The sequence below is a fragment of the Oreochromis niloticus genome, linkage group LG17 (assembly GCF_001858045.2).
Source record: "Oreochromis niloticus isolate F11D_XX linkage group LG17, O_niloticus_UMD_NMBU, whole genome shotgun sequence".
In the NCBI taxonomy this organism is placed as follows: Eukaryota; Metazoa; Chordata; class Actinopteri; order Cichliformes; family Cichlidae; genus Oreochromis; species Oreochromis niloticus.
Genome location: NC_031981.2, coordinates 11,309,486 through 11,330,019, shown reverse-complemented (window position 1 = coordinate 11,330,019; position 20,534 = coordinate 11,309,486). Strand labels below are relative to the sequence as shown.

At 41.2% G+C, this 20,534-nt stretch overlaps 1 protein-coding gene across 6 annotated transcripts in view; it reads left to right on the top strand.

The window, feature by feature from the left end:
* plxna4 (plexin A4) overlaps positions 1–20,534 on the top strand; it is a 244,786-nt gene that overhangs the window by 33,138 nt on the left and 191,114 nt on the right. For all 6 annotated transcript variants that reach the window (XM_003445006.5, XM_019346942.2, XM_005451648.4 and 3 more), the window contains exon 3: positions 8,727–8,909. In XM_003445006.5, coding sequence (XP_003445054.1) covers positions 8,727–8,909 — 183 coding nt within the window. The remainder of the gene's footprint in view (positions 1–8,726; positions 8,910–20,534) is intronic.

The following is a 20,534-nucleotide window of genomic DNA, read 5'->3' as shown; positions in this document are numbered from 1 at the left end:
GGTCGTCTCTAACTTGCTGGCAGGCCACGGTCATCCCCTTATCCCTTTTGCTAATGATCATTAATTACATGTCATTAACTAACATGCCACGGGCTATTCTTTCACATTTGTCATGTGCTATCGACTTCACATTCTGAATTCACTCCAATTAATTAGATTATTCTACTCGGCCGCCGCTGTTTCCTTTAGTCTTTTTCTTGATCTCCCTCACAGTCCCCCATCACGTGTGCTCATCGCTCCCCTGTTTCATCCTTCACTTGAAAGGAACTCTTGCAATATTGCAGTCTCCGTCTTCCCCCCATGCTCACTTTTCAGGTTATCGACTTTTCTCGCTTCGGTTTTATTCTGTGTTTGACCAACCTCTGAATGATGTTGTTTCCCGTGCTGGTCATCTTCATCCCTCCTCTGTCTGATTGCGGAGCTTAATCAGTTATTGGCTGCTGCTGCTGCTGCTGATGCTGATGAGTCAGTCTAGGCCACATCCTCAGGAAGGGAAGGGCTAGTGGATTCATTAAGGACCTCCAGACTGCTCCCCCTCCTCCTTCCCCACGCCCCACTTCACCCCACTCCATCCACATATCCGCTATCCTGCTTGCTGGCTGTCTCGCTAATTAAATCTCCATACATGATACGACTTGCTAAAGGTCAGAATCCATCACAATATCATTATTCTGTGATTAAACAAGTGTCTCCTGCTTCTTTCACCATACACCATGCTGGATGGCCTCGGCCTGAAAATGCTGACTGAATCGGGACCTTTCATTTCTTATACCTGCTGTTTTCATTGGCTAGTGTTTTAAAACTATTCTCTATGCTCCTTTTGCTCCCAATATTTTTACTTATATTCCCAAATATCAGCACTCAGCACTAATATTCGCTAAGATAAAATATGAGACTAGATCCATAAAAAATATGTATCAATGATGGAAATGCTTATCCCCTCAATAGACAGCTTTCTTTATAAGCAGCCTGCTCTCCTGTCAAGATAAAGGAGCTTTGGATTTTAACTCTATTAAACTCCCAAACTAAACAACACACAGCTATACTATAATTGAGGCCATCACGGGGGAAACAGAAGGTCATGTCATGTTGGTCATGTGACACTTTCAGAGCTCCACTACATAGTGAGACTTTGTCAAATAGAGGGACCGACTTTGATTAAAACCCTCACCAGGGCAGCAATCAATGGGAGAGGGAACCCAGCACTCTCTTGCTCTCTTGCATACAATTGTCTCTAATGTAACTGTCTAATGCCTTTTATTGGGAGCGTTCAGCACAAGTTTAACATATCCACAAGTGAAATCAGCAAATGTAGCTGCTGCACTGATTTGCAGAAGCTGTGACTAGTGGCTGTAGCTCATACCTCATGAGCTGTCTGCTGCTGGTAATACATGCAGCTTTTTTCAAAATCAGTTTTGAGTGAAAATAATCTTCCCATTAATCATTCCAGAAAGAAAATGATTTTCCGCCAGTGCATAGTGAAAAGGAAAACACGGATTAGGGAGTTATCTGAAGCACCTATCTTATGATATTCAGTGATTTTTTTTTTTTTCTCTCTCCCCCACTTCTGCACCTTATTTCGGCTCCAATATTCTCCCACCTTTTCTCACTTCTGGCTCTGCTTTAGCGATGTCTCGGTTTCATTCCAAAAATTGTCACGCTGTTTCGTTAGCTTCTCATTTGATTGTTTTCCCTAACCAATATTTATTATCTGTTGTAACTGCTCAGCTAACAGTTGGCAGGTGCAAGCATCCACAAACATGAATTTACAAAATATCACCGGTTTATCAAAGCCTGCCTCCTCCTATTGAAACCTGCCAGCAGAACACACAAATAAATCAACTTTGTTTCAGGCACACCCCAGCAAGCATGTGTTCATAATGTACGCATTTGCAACAGCATATGTTTTAATATTAATGTATACTTACTCTCTCCCATCATTTTGCATTTCAGATTCTGTAACTGCAAGGATCTATAAAGATTGATGTCATGTCAGTATAAACAACAAACACGAGTAAAACCCTATCCATTACATTTAAGTGGCAAAATTTTAAAGTTGGAAAGTAGAGCATTTCCTAAGCAATAAAAAAAAAAATGCCTAAGAAAGAAAGATTTAAAAAACCAACCTCTCTTTGTGCAGTAAAAATAAATACCCCTGTTTTTCTTGATCACTTAAAAAGTAAGCTGTCCTCTTTATTTATCCATGCTAAAGTGAAGTTTGCTCAGATTTGCTTTACTAGTAGTTTAATGTTTATTAACCCGATCAGATCTGTTATGTCAAGGCAAGCTTGTCTGTTGCAGGTCTATTGAGATACACAGGTTCTATGGTAAAAGAATAGTCAGGCTAACTTCACATGTGTTAAAATTAACCCTAGGAAAAATACACCCATAGGAAAGGAGGCACGAGGTAAATTCTTAAAACCTGCATTCCCCTTTATGGCATAAATATTGACACTAAAACAACTTATTTATGGAAAACTGTCATCTGTCGACATTACAATCACCAGATTCTTCTTAGTTTGTACCTAAGGGCTTTGTCTATGGACTTGGTTACATCATGATTCCACATGAAAAATAAATGCAAAAAGAAATCTCACGATGATGTTGATTTTGATGGAAAGGATAGGATAGCGAGATTAGTGATCAACTCAAAATCAGTGGAGATGTCTATAATCAGGAGGTTTAGATTACAGCTGTAGTACCTGTAATCAGAGCTGCTCTGTGCAATACCTGCACAGTCTCTCAAAAACTGATGGTCAAGTACTTCACACCTGGCACAGGAGGTATCAGTTGAAATTGGATTCCCCTCGACAGCTCATGCAGTCTGAAGAACATTGCCTAATGTCAGCTTCTATGTGAACGTAAAACTTTTTCTCCATACACAAAACTGCAAGATTAAAGTTTGCTTAAGAATATGGAAGAAAGGCAGAAGACTACAGGACCCATTGTTTGATCATATAAGACCTAGATAGCTTTGTTTGACCCACATGTTGGGCCTGAATCTGCCCCTGGGCTAACCGGCAGGGGAGCACTGAAATGAGAGTGTGATGACATAGTGATACGTGAGCTTTAAGGTGCTGATGACACCATGCCCATGGATATACCAAAACACTGGCTGACAAGAGGACACTGCTGCTCTAGAAGCTTTGCAGAAAAGAAATATTGCAGCATAATAATGATCTAAAGCCCACTGCCAAAATCACACGAGATTCTAAAGGAGACCAAAGGGAAATATGACTCGTCCAAGTGCTCTGTGCTGCATGACCTGAATTAAATAGAACAATTTTGGGGTATTTTGAAGAGAACAGTAGAACAAACCAACCCAAAGAAAAGATGGGGAAAAAAATCTGAAGAATATATTTTAATATATTTTAATTGGTTCCTACTGTTCATTCTCTAACATCAAATGCAATCACTGTAAGGCATTACAAATTGGAATCATTTGACATATAAGTGATATTACACAGGGGTGTATTCACTCATGCACTGTACATATTTATTCATCTTCAGTCCTAATCATTGTTACTGGTTGTCAAGAAAGTCCCCAGGGTCCTATACAAAGAGGAAGATAAGGCTACTTGTGACAGCTCTTGTAGTCCATGTCGACACCTGTACATTCAGACTGAATTTTGAACATGATTCAGTCAGAGAACTGAAAAAAAGCTGTCTCCTTTGGAATGCCCTGTGGATGCCTTAACAAAGCAGCAAAAAGCAATGAGCCTCAGCCATCAGAAAGATTCACTCCAACTACACTGCACATTTATTTTTAAGATGATGAATTCAGTTTTTGAGTTTATATTCCTGCTTTCCTTTGATTGTTCTAGCCATATATTTTCCTGCCTCTGCTAATGCATATTACGTTTCTGGGTCACTACTTTTTACTTCCACGTGTTGAACTCTTGTTTGCTGTGCAATTCTCAATTCTCCCCTTTGGCGCTGAGTTCCTATTTCACTTATTATGCCTGAAACAAATATCAGAAAGCAAAAAAGCTCGCATAAGGTTGGACAGTTTCCAAAACTGACAGATTTGAGGAGAGGGAAATAGAAAAATCATCTGTGGAAAGAAATGCAACATTTGGACTAAAGAACGAACATGGATGTTGGCACAATATATATATATATAATATATATATTTTTTAGCAAAGTTTCAGATTGAGTTTTGTAGTTAGTACATGCGCCTTTACTTTATGGTGGTGGTGTGTGTGTATGTGGTGGTCACAAGTGCAATAGAGGCCAACACGGGTCAGTAACTGGATAGACTGTGTCTCAGCACAGTGTGAAACACACTCACCCTTAGTCACACAAACAGTGTAGGCTCATCTGAGCTAACAGACTCGATTTCTGTGTATATAAATATACTTTACCTGGTGGTTTTGGTCCTGGTAGAAAATTATATTTTTCTTTTGGACGTTAACTTGCCCCTTGCCAATGCCTCTCCTATTCTGAATCTGGACTGGGAGTAGTGCACATTTGGCTACTCTAGTCATAAAGATGTTTTTCTTTAACAGGATGAGAGTAATATTGAATGATGGTTATTTTGCCTAAGATACAAGTACCATCATCATTCAGAACTACTGTGAGTTACAGTTAATGCTCCTACTGCAAACCATAAACAGAGATCTGAACAAGTCTGTTTTTAAATGAGATAAATGGTTACTCATGACCCAGTCATACAAAAAAAAATCCTCAAACACTTAAAGCAAAATTTTAGATTGTTTCCAATTGCAGAACTGCATTTACAAGTTTTCATAAGGACCTGAAATTAAAGTATAAGCAGTGAGCGCTGCATGTTTTACTCTAAAACTCCTCTTGCTGCAGGAGTTATACAGGAAATAATGTTTTATTATAGAAAAATCAAATGTTGACATTTTATCTTGCAAAAAAAAATCCCAAAACACTGCAAACCCACTTAGTCATGACATAATTCCCTAATGCCACCAATCATCCTGGCAGGTTAGTCATTTAGCACAGTAGGGCAAGAGGAAAATACCAGATATCCAAGTGGCTAATTATGCAAAGAGCAACTCCTATGATACTTTCTTTTCATTGGCTGCAGTCTTTCTTTGTGAGAGAATGGTCCCCATGTTATAATCAGGAAGTTTACAGTAAAACAAGCTAATCATAGTCAACAAATGTTCAGGGATAAAAATAGATTGATGGGGGAAGTAATTGTGCCAGAAGAAGGATGATAATGAAAAAGAAAAGCTAAATTTGCAAGAAATTGTTTCTTTGGAACCTTTAGTGGTTGAGTAGTGACAAGTGACATCTCTGTGGTTTAACGTGTGCCATTAACTTTGTGAACTTGCAGCCGATGGAATGGGCCCTCACAACAGCGCAAGCCCAGATTAGGCCATACATCAGAGAGCGTTGGAGAGCGGATCTCTTTCAGTCCCCCACTAATCGCATTGAGCAACTCTCTCGCTTTCGCGTGCGCTCACTGCCCCCTCTCTCTTTCTCCACTCTGTATCTACTGATCCCTCTGCACAATCCAGAAGAGAGCTCTCTTTGTACTGGTGCTGGCAGGCGGACAGAAGCAGAGAGATGGATATGGCTGAGAGTGACCTGATTCTGCCTCAGTGCCTGGCCTCTGTCCAAATACAGAGACTCTGCTCTCTTGTCCCTCTGTCTTTAGGGAGGAACCCTCTATCTTTCTCCTCTGTTGCTACGCTGTGGGATGCTGGCTGACTTACCTGCCAGGCTTGAGCAAGAAATTAGTTTGTTTACTTTTGAGGCTTTTGAGTAGCTACAGTAGCCTGCTTATTCAAACAGGTACCACATTTTCAGACACATTCAACTATATTTACCTGTGTATCTATTTGATTTAAATCCTAGACCTCCTATTCCTATGGATTGAGATGTTTGGAGGGACGGAAACTTCTTCAATGTTTTGGGTCACTCATTTGTTAACAGAAAAGAAGAGATATTGGGATCAAGAGTGAGCCCATACTGAATGAACCGAAGGTGATCGCTTGTCTTTGATGAAACACATTGTAAAAGAAGGTCCATTGAGAATTAATAAATATGCGAGGGGGAAAAAAGACATTAATGAGGTGTGCTGAGAAAAAGAGGAGGAATAAAACATGTTAGAAGCAGTGACGGCACCGGCAGACAGTCTCATGGGCTATATATTGTTATTTATTTGCCAGTAAGAAATGCCATTTTTGGTGGTTGTGTAATAAAAATGCATCTTCTTCCTGAGAGCACTGACAGACAAAATGTATTTCATTAGATTTCAAAGTGGAGGATGGAGATAGTGATGATTGGCAACCAGGAAAAATAAGTAACCGTGCGTTAGAGGGAAGAAATGATAAAACAGATGCTCATTTTTTACACGTAAACACATCGTCTTCTTCCACATGCATCACCCACAGATGCACAGATGTGAATGATGTTTTTTGCACTGATGAAACATGATTAATCTTTGCAGGAGTGGCTGCACTTTAGTCATTGTCCAAGGAAGTTTCCAATCACTGAAGCCTGAAATTCTACAAAGCACAGTCCATATTGCTTCTAATAGACTCTGTTAACCTTTGAACCCAAGCATGATGCAGCATTTAGAGGGTGTTTTCTTCCTGTCACATAGATGAGGAGTAATAGTAGTACAAATTGATGCAAGGAAGCTGCATTACACATTACTGAAGAAAAATAGGAGGGGTTTGAAGGGTGGCAGTTGACCCTTTAAGGAGTGACCCTGGTTTTCATTGGAGCACCATTAGTCTAGCATAGTGCTACCACATGACTTAGAGGACAGGGAGTGCATTCTTGGCAGCCTCTCATTCTGAAAAGGTCATGTCAGGAAAGGCAAGAAAAGAGAAAAAAAAATGGAGAAAAAGTCTTCTACTTGTATGTTTTCACTGTGCTCCGATATTCGTCTTTGTTTAGGTTCTTTGGCATCTCTGTCTTTTTGGTATCTGTCATTTGTCCCCTTTTCTTTCTGTCACTGTTCCTGTCCCTTTTTATCCTTATCTCAACCCTTTAACCATATGGCATGATCTTGACCTAAATTCAGGTCATCTCTATCGATCGTTCCTACCGCTCTATACAATCCCACTTTATAGCCCGAGGCTTGTGGCCTAGAGCAGCCATGTTCCATTTGTCTAATGAAAGCAGATCCCACACTTCCACTCTGGCTTGGTGTGAGGCTTCTGATGATGATGATGATGGCCTTTAGTGACAGCTTGTTTGGAGACACCCAGTAGTTGCAGGATTTCTCGAAAGCCCAAAGGGTGCACTTCCAGTAAGAAAAATGGAAAAATGGGGCAAAGGATGATGCTGCCCATCAAAGGGACCTTCACCTGACAGTTCACAATTCTAGATTTGAAGATTCAGTTGGATTTTCGTTGCATGCCAGGATAATCCTTTTGCTATTTTACCATGAAAACCTTTTGATTTTAAATGTTTTGTTTTCTTGTTATTTTATGCCATCAACCTCATTTTGCCAATTATTAATACTGGACTAATAGTGTACATTTATATTCCATTTAACAAGCTTCATTTCGACATTCAAAGTACATAAAAACACATTTTTATTAAATTACGGATCTTTAAGCACCGTCCAGCAAAATGCAGCTGAATCTGGTGCTTCACCTTTGGATTTATTACCAAATAACTTTGAAATCCTTTTCAGCCAACTGTACAATTACCAGTGCACAGCCTAGTGTAAATTGACTATAAGGCATTGCTCTGCTTTTTTGTCGACTCTGGTGTGGACACTAGTGTCAAAGAAGGGAATCTATTTGCACAATTAACGGCTGACCTTTCAGGATACAGCCAATACAGTAAAGTGTGGATATCATGAACAATGAAATTTACTGATGGTTTTGATAATTTCTTTTCTTTTTAAGGAAAGCAGTATCACGTGCATTTGCATTTCACCCTGCAGCAAACCACGACATTACGGAGCGATTAATCAGTCCTAAACTGAAAAAGAGTGTTTCAACCCATGCGCTCTGAATAACGACCAATCCACCACGCCATTGTTCTCTTATCAAAACCTATAAGTCATTCTGCCCACTGTGACTGCAGAAAATATACCAGCTGACAGGATTAAACATACACGCAAACATAAAGTGTAGAGAGGCGTAGGACATGAAGCACACCTATCTACATGTAATTACAAAATCACAGCGGCATGTCTACACTGAAAGCGTAACAGATGAACCTCGTCTAGAGTTGTAGTTCTCCCTGCTCTAAATCAGTTTCTATATATATTTAAATGCATTGCAGTGTTTTGCCTCACAGCCCTGTGATAATGCAGCACTGCTTTTCCTTTTTTCTTTTTTTCTTTTTTTAAACTCAGTTCACGTTGAATCACTTCACATTGGATATCTTGCTGCACAGGCATTTCTACAGTTGCTGTTGCATTGGGTGGACGGTAGGGAATTGTGCCTGACAGAGCAGCCTCTGGCATTATTACAGAACTTGAGGCTGACTGCAGTCTTCTCCCATCCTCGTCTCTTCTTTTTTTCCCCACATTTGCTGTATCTTGTGGCATGTGGACCAGCCGATGGTCAGAGATGATCTTTCGCATCCAAAATGTTTCTCCACCCTGTTCATGTTCCCTTATAGAAATACCCTTTACAGTCAGATGTCGTATTTTTTTGTTCTCACGAGAAATTAAGATATGAATTTATAGGAGTTTGCCAAATGAGCACCTCATGCAGCACTGTTTTAGTTTTTATGGGTTAAAAATAATCTGATTGTGCTAATTGTTGTTTTCCTTGCAGCTCTTGACCATTGACGACGACTTTTGTGGCCTGGACATGAATGCTCCATTGGGCGTCTCTGAGATGGTGAGAGGCAAGCCTCTCTTTTCTGACGCCGTTGACAAAATGTCCTCAGTCATTGCCTACGTCTACAAGAACCACTCACTGGTCTTCGTGGGAACAAAAAGCGGTCAAGTCAAGAAGGTAAGGGAGACAAATATAGGTTGAAAGATAGCACAGATGGTTGAATTGATAGAGGGAGAGATTTGTTTTCTCTCAGTTAGAATGTGGAGTAAGGGCTGGGAATTGGGGACTACTGGATTGGAGGAAGGATAGTAGTAAGAAGGCAGATTGACTTTCAGGCAAATCAGCTGACTCGGCTGTATTCGCAGTAGGAAGAGGTGTGTGTTTGTGTGTACGTGTGTACATGAAACAGTGGGAGAGCGGATGGAGGAAGTGTGTGTACTTTACGGTAGAGAGAAACCGAGTGTGGTGTGTGCGTGCGTGTGTGTGTGTGTGTGTGTGTGTGTGTGTGTGTTTTGAGGAAAGGGGATCAGGCGTGCCCCTTTGGGGGTTTATTCCTACAGTAAAGCCTATCTGGTATCTCTCAACATCCTCCTCATCCACTGCACCATATATCACACATACACTCGTATTCGCCTGTATCAGTGGTATCCGCTGTACTTTTCCCTCACTTTGGACTTGTATAAAATCCAGAGCCCTGGGGGCCGATTGTAGCACACATCAGCATGTTGCAGAAGTTGCTAGACAGCCCAGATCAGCATGTTGCAGAATTGATTGGATGAAGTTTCTTAGCTCTTCCTCGAGGCAAATTAAGTCATCAGAATAAAATTAAATACATCATTTATTAAGTAATTTAGGCAAATTCATAGCCTGTTGATGAAAGGAACTATGAGTCACTCCCGTCCTTTATAATTTAGGGTTTTTCTCACATCTGTGTGTGTAGTAACTGAATGTTGTAGTCATCTTAGGATACAAAAATATTCTCTAAATATTTCTAGAATTCTTTTAACCAGGGCATTTGTGAGTGTCTTTGTGACCATAACTGTTTGTCTTAGAAGAACATGTCACACTCTGTGTGACAGAAGAGCCTTTAACTCAACGAGATTTGTCTCCTCAGAGTTAAACAGCACTGGATAAGCTGGGCTTTGGAGTGTTGTGGTTACCACCTTAGACTCCCTTCATGCCCCTGTGCCCTCCTGCGTGTGGTAGCCCTTTTCAGAGTTAATGGGATGATGCACTGCTGCTAGGTGTGATAGAACTTGGTAGCAACCTGTACTTTCACTGTACTTCCCCACACATTCACACACATATACACACACACATATGTATTATAAGGCCATGACTGAGACTAATTCTAGAGGGCGGTTAGGCCAGTGAGTCTTAAAGGCCTGGGGAAGGAGAGGAGCGCAGGAGAGATGAGTGAGGGAAGCGAGGTAGGGTTGAGCAGCAGGGGCTGAACAGAGATGAGCTGTATTCCAGAAATGAAAGTCATAAAAGGAGGAAGAGAGTTTGTGTGATGACAGTAGAAGGATGAAAAACAGAGGAAACAAAGATACTACTGAGATCAGAACGTGGACCCACTGCTGAAAGGTCTTCTGCTGATACACACAGGCAAATTGAATGCTATTTCTTCTATAAGGTTTATGTTATATTGCTTCCACTAAATTCCTGTATGAATCCAGTCTGCAGGGTCTTTTGCATTGTTTTCTTTCAAACTCAGATTGTTCAGATTCATTATATTCAGGCAAAAAGAAAAAAAACCTTCAAAACCTAACACACAAAGGTGATCAATACGCTGTGTCAACACAGTTGTACACACATTGGGCTATTACAGCCACATCTTCCCCTCCCATGTATATACTTCCCCTCCCATGTCATTAACTGTATACCATTAGATGACATCACAGGCAATAAAAGACAACAACAAGACAATAAAAAGTCTGAGCTTCAGTCCACCTCCTTCATCAGTGACTTTATAACCCCTCGGCTAATGGATGTTGATTTATACACACTCCCCCACCTCACTTGTTCCACCCCTCAGCCCCCTCCTCCTTCTTCTGGGATTCACTCAGTCTGTCTTTCAGCCTCAGTTTTTTTTTTTTTTCACTGTTATTTATGATCTTGTGACTAACACATCACCCAGTGTAAATATAAGCATTTACGGTAAAAGAGAGTGGATCGGGTTTAATGGAGTGGCGTTTCGGTGAGCTAAATGTTAGTGTTTACAGGCTCACGTTTATGACATCATGAAGCTGGGCTGGGCAGGGCGCTGAGTGAATTAAATTCAATTTGCCTGTGAAATACTTTAATGTAATAGAGGTTGGAATAAAATTTTGCTAGTATAATGTGAGGCTTGCGGATCAGAGCACAGACGTAGATAAGCCATGGCTGTGCTGATTAGATTTTCATTAGCATAATTTATTATCAAGCTCTTAAACTCATCCTGAACTAAGACAATGCATAACTAACCAAACTTTACCTTAACTTCAAACTAAAATGGAGATCAGTTGCAGGTGACCAGAGTATGGAGAGAAGGGTTTGCCAGTATCAGTTTTACTCTTTTTCTTCTCTGTAGCAGTTCTTTTAAGATGTAAGGGCGAGCTTGAATTTCTCACTTCACACTCATATTCCTTCCATATACAGGTTCTGTGCTTGTAAAGGGCACACACATTAAAGCACATTCACACAAATCAGCACTTGCCTTAGATGCCCATTAATGCTAAGTGGCTGTATTGCCTAAAGTCTGTTTTGACAGAGTCTAGTGTGAGTGGACTTTGATAACACCATCATGTTATCATATAGAAAGCAGTACTACTAAACAGTGGGGTTTTGTATATGCCCACAACTACAGCCATGCTTAGCTTTTACTGTGTCAAACAAAACGTAAAACTTGGAACCCTTTTCCATGTTTTGTTTTTATTATAAAGCTGCATTTCCTCTGCACTCTTCAGCACACTTGCAACTGCTTTCTCCTCGTTTCTTTGCTTTCACTCCCTATTGCCACCTCTGTTTGCCCTTCTCTTAATAAGTTCCCTCTTCCTTTTCCCTTCATCTCTCTCACTCCCTCTGTATGTCCTGAATTGAATTGCTGTGAAAGCTCTTTGATGGCTACCTCCTGCTACTGGAAGTGAATGGACCATATGGCTTCCTTCAGCCAGTCTGTCGGTCAGTTTGTGTGCTCATTGGCCTGTGGCTTGAGGAGGAGATGGGGATATGATGGAGATAAAAGGCTGTGGTTGGGGTAAGGTTTAAACCCATTTACTGCAGGCCAGTAGACACCAGCAGGTCAAGGGGAAAACCTTAACCCCCTGCAGGCTTTGGTTTAGTTCATGGTCATCTGGCCGTACTACACATAAGAGGTTCACATCGGTGATACTCACACGTTGCACATTATTGTTTGAATTGGGATAAGCATGCACGCATGCATCAGTGAACACTTGCACCCACACCTAGCAGTCCATCTACACACTACTGGACAAAGGCTGGCCAGGTATCCCCATGGGGCCATGGTTCGAGAGGTGGACTAGGGGACAAGAAGAACGTGTGGAGGGAAAAGAGAGTCGAGAGATGAGATTGAAGGCCACCTGCCGAGGTGCTAATGCATCTCCCCTCTGTCCGTCCCAATGGGGGAGCATTGGCACTCAATACAATGAGCAGCTAACCTTGAACTTGACATGGAAAGTAACAGAAAAATGAGTGAGGCAGTACATGCGAAGGTTGGAAAAGCTCACCATAAATGTTTTTCTCTGTCCTAGATACTGGACGCACGCATGGTTCAATCAAAGCCTTTCACAAAATTTGGAAATAGGCAGATAGCACTCTTTTCCTGCCTCTACATTTCAATCTGTCCCAGTCAGATGGAGAAAATGGAAGAAAAGAGGAGGTGGGAAGACGCAGAGAAAACAAAGAAGAAGATCCAAGAAGAATTTTGTTGATGAGGGAACAAGGAAATGAAAAGAGAGGGTTACGAGATGGAGAATAAATGATAGTTTACAAAGCTATAGCTTCTTGAAGGAGAGGAGTTGCATAGAGACGGGGAGATCTGTCATTTAAAGTTGTCAGGGGAGATGGCATGAGCAAAAAACAGGTCAATTTCAACACCGAATGGTTAATGTTTGTTGGTGGAAAGGGAAAGGTCAAACTCTCACTTTTGACTCAACCCCTGTCAATTTCTGTTCAAGCGCAATACAGCCTACTCTGCCTTGACTGTCTCATTACCCATCTCTCCAGCAATGGGATTTCTCCCCCCCCCTTGCTATCTGTCTACGGTATCCCCCGTCTAATAAATGAACTTTTTTTTTTCTAGCTGGCTTTTCTGTCAGCACAATAGATTGCATGTAGATAGATGTGTGCAGGTGTGAGAGCTTTTTCTTGAGATATTTATTGTGCCGGACCAGTCCCATATGTTTTACGGGTTGATTGTGTCATTGTTTTGCAAGTGTGTATGCGTTTGTCTGTGCATGTGTGTGTATGATGGGTTGGTTAGCCCCAGATGCAGATTATTGAAATGGGCTGAGCTGAGCCGTGGTCAGTGGAGCAGAGGATTAACTGCTTAAAGTTAATGATGAAATATGCTTTAGGACGGGGTAGGCATCGCGTGCATGTGTGTAGACAGTGGTTTATCATTTCTGCCTACTCCTTGTTATGCTATAAACACAATACTCTTGAACACAGGCGCGCACACTCGCACGCAGACACAGCTATTATCACCTTGGCCAGTAGCCATTACAAACCCCACCCAGTCGCCCATTCATTCCTGGGCAGTGGTCTAAACCGCTGCAGTGCTCAGCAAGTATTCCCAGAATGTCAATGCTCTCCTACTTTTAAGTATTCCACAGCAGTCTTGCTAGTTGCCTGGGTTTTGTGTGTGTGTGTGTGTGTTGCTGCTCCCACACTAGCTTGCAAAAGCCCAGACATGCGTTGCCATGGTAGCACTGGCTGCTCCACACGCGCAGAATTAAATGTATAGAGTGGAGGCAAAACACACATGCACGTATCCGAGTGTGTTGTGATCCATTCAGTGTTTAATTCCCAGGGAAGCTGACGGTATAGCACACACAGTGTAAATATTATGCTGATACAATAAACGGAGTGAACGATAGGATAACCTGATCTGATGACAGCAGGCTCGTATTTGATGACACTGCTGTCCACCTCATGGCTAGGAGGCTGATTTAACACACATAAGAGAGCTAGTGTCTTTGTCTCGCTATATTAGCACCTGCTGTTACTCTGCTAAGGGAACGTCCTCCAGCATCTTGCACACTCCTTCACCTTATGCTTCGTTTCTTGACTCTTTTAGTGCACCATTCTTCCCAGCCAGTTGTTTTTCTGTAGATCGTCTTCTGCTAAGTGCTTGGTGGACAAGGTTTACTTAGGCCTCTACCCCAATTCCCATTCCTTCTCTACAGTTACGGGGTTGGTTAATAGCCTGTGTGTGCATTTCATATTTGTATATGAGTCTCTCTCTATATATTGGTCAATTGTGTGCAGAAAATCATGGGAGCTAATGAGAAGTAAAGTCCATTAGTGGCCTGGGAAGAGGATCAGAAGGCAGTGATTGCCTCGTGTGCCACGACAAAAACCCTCATTCAGTAGCCAGGCCGTCTGAATGGGCAGAAGGCAGAATCCGTGTTGTATTCACTAAGGAAGCCTTAGCTTTAGCTTGGGGATGATATGAGGTTGTGTTGAACAGAGGAGGGGAAAATGGGGGTAAGAAAAGTAGAATAGCGGGGAAATTAAGTATGGTTTAGGGCAGTGGTTATGTGAGATAAACCAGAGAGAAAAATGTTGAGTAAATATAAAGTTGCATGAATATGATTCATGTGGCGGTATCGGCCTCTTCAGCCAACTCCAACTTCATTTGCTTTTTTTCAGATTTTGTAGACTCCTTGGACACACTAAAGTTCTCCATCATTGGATGGTGGGTAGAATGAAACATGGAATTATGCTAAGTTAAATGAAACCATAATGGTGAAACAGAAGAGATGCATAAAGAGCTCCGGACAGAGATATATACTGTGTGAGTGAGAGTGTAGAAAAAGGCTGGATGCAGAGCAAAACAGAGTGGAAAAATAATCCAGCACAGAATGGCAAAGCTCGAACTTATCCAGCAATAAAATTTCTGAATCAGTCAGATCAGACACTAACTGTAGCTTGGCCTGCCAGCTTGTACAATACCTGTGTTGTAATGTCTGACTGAGCCAGTGTATGAATAGTGCAGGTAGTTGTCTGGAGAATTCACAGTGAGGGAGCTGGGGTTTTATCTATCTGCCTCCTTATTCTGAGCTGTCACCTCTAGCCTTACCAATAATATGAGTACATCTGACGCAGAGCTTCTCCTCTTATATGCTTCGTGTGAGAAAGTGCAACTTCAGACAATGCTTGGACCCGATTCTCCCCACATCATCCAGAGCTGATGTGTGGAAATGGGTTAGGCGTTTAGTTAGGAAAGCAATTTCTGCTTTGATTTAGACGCAGTATCTCATGGTGCTCAGGTAAGCAGAGTCAGCAGTGGCCTGACTCAACAGATACACAAAGTGCCCTGCTATAGTGGATGACATTGCTTGTGCATTCAGTGTACTTGGCTGCTAGCCTTTGTGTGTGGGTGTGTGTGATCGTATGTAAAAATAGCTGTTCACGTTACTTGTGTCATTCAGGGGGTGTATTTATAGATGCCATTGCTGTAGCATGGCCTTATCCCTTCTTTCCAAGGTTTCTTTATAATTGATGAGCTGTCAGGAGCCGAGCCGGGCTGAGCACACATGCATGTACACACACAAAACCAAACCTTGGTAACCAGCTGCTTCACTGCAGGTTGACACCACCATGTTTGCACACACACACACACTCTCAGTGGCTTTAAGCTCCAGCTGGAGGTATCACAAAGGTGAGCCCCCAGCTATGAATGGCCCATGTGGTGTTGCAGACTGTTGTTTATATTGCACTAACTCAGTGATTTGCTATAACAACTCTTAGTCATTTAAGCATCTCGGAATGTCGAGCTCGATGTTATATTATGGGTATACTTAATGCTTTCCAACCTTCAGCTGAAATTGAATTAATATGCAGATACAAGGCTTGCTCAGATGGTTTTTTTTTTTTTATTATTTACACAGATCTTCTCTGAAACGAGAAGGAGGAAGAGTGGGTGAACAGCAGCAGAAAGCAGAGCTCTGCACTGAGAGACTGAAAGAGTGTAGAGGGCAAAATTGGCAGGCAAGAATAAAAGATGAAAGCTACAGAGATGGAGAGAATATTGAGAAAGGGTAAAGTGAGAGGGTGAGAGTGGTGAAATGGAGTTTGATGTTCATTTCACTCTTGTGAGTATGTGGCAGCATATTGAGCTATGAGTGATTTGAGTGGCTATTCTCCACAGTGTGTATGTGCATTTGAATGGCTTGAACCAGCAGAGAAGTTAGAGAGTGGCGAACTTCAGTCTGATCTCTGTGTTTCCTGACAGTTTGAACTTTATCTGACCCTGACATGTTGTTGGCTCAGGGTTAAGATGAGGTTACCTATTTAGAAGGACAAGTAAGGGTCTGGGGACATAAACAAATCAAAGGGCTGCCAAGGAATCTGGAGTCTATGCTTTGATCCCATGTATAATTCATGCCTGATGTTTATTAATTTCCTTACAGGGCTGTTAATCTAGTACTAAAATGTCAGAACTTTTAGACCTTGGGAAAGACCTTTTATTTTGTCAGTTTAAATTATTTTCTTGTCTTATTTTGTGTGCGTTTGAATACATTTCCCCTGGCGTGGAGTAAAATGCTGCAACAGTATTTCTCTTTTGACTGTTAAATTTATGATGTGTGGACATGACATGAATTTTGGCTAGCACTGCATCTAATGCAAGCGAATGCTTTCTGAACATTACAGCTATCAGTGAGCTACTTGAAAAGTGGGAGTTCACTTTGTGAATGTGGTGGATGCCTAATTTGGATCCCTTTTTAGTAAATATACAAGGAGCTTGTTCATTAGTATCTCAGATAGTGGGAAATGCCATTTCAGCTGTGTTAAGATGGCTTTAAGAAACTTCAAACAGAAGGAAGATGGCAGTTGAATCACAACAGACAAAAACACCTGCAGAAAATAGTTTTTTTCCTCTCATTTTTCTCCCTCCCTGTGCTTTTATATGTCTGTCATTTTGTGCTTCCTTCCTCTCCCTTTTCCTCCATCCTCTATTCTAATTAACATGTTGTGTGACTGTCCAGTGAGAAAAGCTGGCAGCTTGTGTGTGTTTACAAGCTGCTCACTCGGGTAGCTTTGCCAGGCAGTCATGGGGCTTCTATTATGAAGCATTCTAAACTTAGTCAAACCTTTTTTCTTCTTTTTTTATTCAGTTGAGCGCCGTCACTAACACTGATGTTTGGTTAATCCTGCAGTAACCAGTTTACTTACAAATGCGTCACATGAAATAAGCCGTGTTATCATTTTCGACATCAACAGATCAAGACAAAAACTGTAAACAATATACAATGAGTTATAAGAGTTTAGCATTTGATGCATCCAAAGTTATCTTAAAAAAAGCCTCCATTTCTAGTAACTTTAAAATTGTAACTGCACTTAATGTTGTCACTTAATACAAATGCATGCAACTGTTCTTTGTGCATGACAGCTATAAAATAAGGTAAGTATGAACAGTGTTTAAGCCCAAAAGTGGTGTATCAGGTCAGCTGCACTACCAGGGTTATACTTAACATTTTTTCCATTATTCATATGGGTATCCACCAAGGCCAGACCATCAACATGAGGTTCTGCTGTAACCTCCTGAGATACCCGAGGGAGAACATTGAGCAGAAACATCCTGATTGTTGTACCAGCATGCTAGTGCATCATTATGTTGGCCACACAATCTCCAAACCCCTCATTTCATTCACCACAGACCCTACCTGGTTCTTTGTCATCTCCCCTGAAATGAAATTCAAGTTGAAGGGGTGATTTGTGACATACTGAAGGAAAGGGAACCAAGGGACATTTATTGGGAAGCTGATTTGCCTGCCTTCGGTAGCCAGTTTAAATGTGATCCAGCTTTGTGACACAGAGAAAGCCCAAATTAAGTCCAACGGTTTTTGCTGTTGAATCCAAAAAGATCCTCTAGACAGATTTCCATGTCACATAAACACATGCAAGTACTTACATGCATAATATACAGGGAAACAAAAAGTTATAAGAAAGCAAAAAAGCAACTAAAATATTATGGGAAAACATCTGGATTCTAATATACAAACATCCTAAGCATAATTAAAATAATTTAATTGTATTCATTTTATTCACAGACATCCAGATGGTAGAAGATAAGCATTTCGATCGGCCTCTCTCTGAGAGCCTATATGTGCTCAGGCAGTTAATTAGCATCTCTGTTAACATTCTTCGGCCATATAACAAGCCTGTGTCAAGCTACCACAGGGATATATAATTATGGCCAAGCTCTGTCTCTCTGCACCTCTCTCTTCCACTGATTGATCATTAAGTAGGTAACCACAGAGAAACACTCCAAGCATAGCTGCCTCTAATACACATACAAACACACCTACGCAGGCACAAACTTCTACTCATGTCAGCAGTGGGTGAAAAGATAAGGAATCACCAGCTATAGCACAGGAAAAGAAAGTTTACAGTTGCTCCACTCATCTAAAATTTAAGCGTATAATTTCTCATTCAGGTTTTGCTTTATGCATAAGTATTAGCCTGCGTGTCAAATCATTGAATGGCCGTAGTTAATTTGTGCTCCAGAAGTAGAAAATCAATACAATGTCTAGCAACTAATCACACAGTGTGTTCATGTACATTTCAGTAGATAGATAGCTAGCAGTAATCCTGGCAGGGCCAGAGTGTAATTTCCCATCAGCACCTCCCATAATGCAAATTTATGTTCTTGTACCCAAGAACAGCATTTAAACCATACAAAGAACAGAGGCAGAAAAAAAACTGCCACATTTAATATTTAGTTTTTCTGTCAAAACCAGTCGTAACTGAAGTTCCTGATGAATGAGGATTAGTTCATTTCATTAAAATCCAATCAAACGTTCCTCATGTTGAGTATGTCTTTTTAATTTCGCTTTACACAGACTTGCATCATTTTGCATGTAATTAATTTATCTGGTAATTATTACTAGATGATCTGTCTTTCCCCCTCTTTTTTTGTATTAGTGGTAGTTTGTGACATGTAGCATCCTTATATCTCCAGTTATGCATATCCTTTGGATACTTGGAAGCTAAACAACCCCCCTTCTAAACCTCTATTCTTTTTCACCAATATTGCTTTCTCTTCAAATTTCTGTGATGTATGGCTCAGGTTTGTGTAGCTATAGAGGACACATCACTGCAGGTGAGCCCACTGTCTCTCCTCCTTCTCTCACTGCTTCCTTCCTCGCACGCCTGTAGCCAATCATTGCTCACCATAGGTCTTTTGGGGTAGTCAGCGCCCCTGTGCACCTTTTCCTTTCCTCTACCTCTTCTTTCTTTCCCTTTCTCTCTCTCTGCAGAGAATAGTTTGCCTCACAACTGGGTCATTCTCTCCCCTCCCTGCAGTAAATGCTAGCAGGCAGTCAGGCAGGAAGGGCTAGGCTAGGCTGCATCTCATAGCTTTAGCTCAAGTCCAAGGGGACTCCTGAGACTGCAGATGCAATAGTGTACTGTTGAGTGGGTTGTTTGTTTGCATGTATGTGGGTGTATTCAAACCCGATGAGATTACAGGTAAACTGAGGTGGAAAAATGCACGTGAATGAGAGACATACATCAGTGAGACATTGTCTTACCGCGTGCCTGCTGGTATATTGTGTTTGTGTTTAGACGCTTCCGTTAGCCACCACACGTATTAAGTCTCTTGCAAACATCACCTTCCTTGAGCAGCACCTGTTTGTTTTGGTTTATTTGCACATTCTTATATTGCTTAGCTTCTCCTCCTACTCATCTCACAGACACACAAAGGCACACATACACCCTCTAATGTAGGAGCGGTGATGTAAGCGTGTTGCGATTTAGATTACACTGACTTGCCCATTAGATAGATGCAAGTGTAAACATCTTTAAAAGGGTCCCTGGGTCTGTTTGTCGGTCTGAAATCAAGACATCGAAGTGCATCTCAGGTAGGGAAACTACTTCATACACACAATGCCAGGAGAAATGGAAAGTAAGATTGAGAGAGTAAATAAATAAATGAGATGGAAAAAGGGTGTGAGACTGAGAGGAATGCTGGGAGAAAGATGAAAAAGATGGAAGCAGCACATAAAGAGAGACAACATCTTGCCCACCTTATCCCTAGTCTTTTCCTTTTGTCTCACCTACTCTCCACACCCTTTCTTTTCCCATCCCCAACACAGAGCTTAATAAGTGGATTTTTATCTCAGTTACACCAGCCTTCCCAAAAGCTTGTGGGTGCTTTCCCCCCTCAGCTGCACACATAGAATTTTAATTGCCTCTATGCAGTTAGAGACACTCCTAGTTTTTAAGGAATGAGGCAGAATTTGTTGAAAATGAAGGTTTTTAAGTATCGCTTGTGTCTGAATGCATGCAATATGTTCCATATTCTGATGCCTTCACTTTTTGCACAATTTTGTTGTGGAGTTAAATTCAAGTTCATAAATTTGCCATTTTGCCAATGAGTCTGCATTTCAAGACTTAATAAAAACAAATCTTTGTACATTAAAAAGGACCAAACTGAAGTTTCATTAAGTAAGTATTCAGACCACCTTGCAGAAGACAGATTTCATAGTAAATGAAGATTAAAGTCTTCTTGGGGAAATGTCTGCAGCACAGACTTTACACAGGTGGATTTGGGCAGGTTATCCCATTCACTTT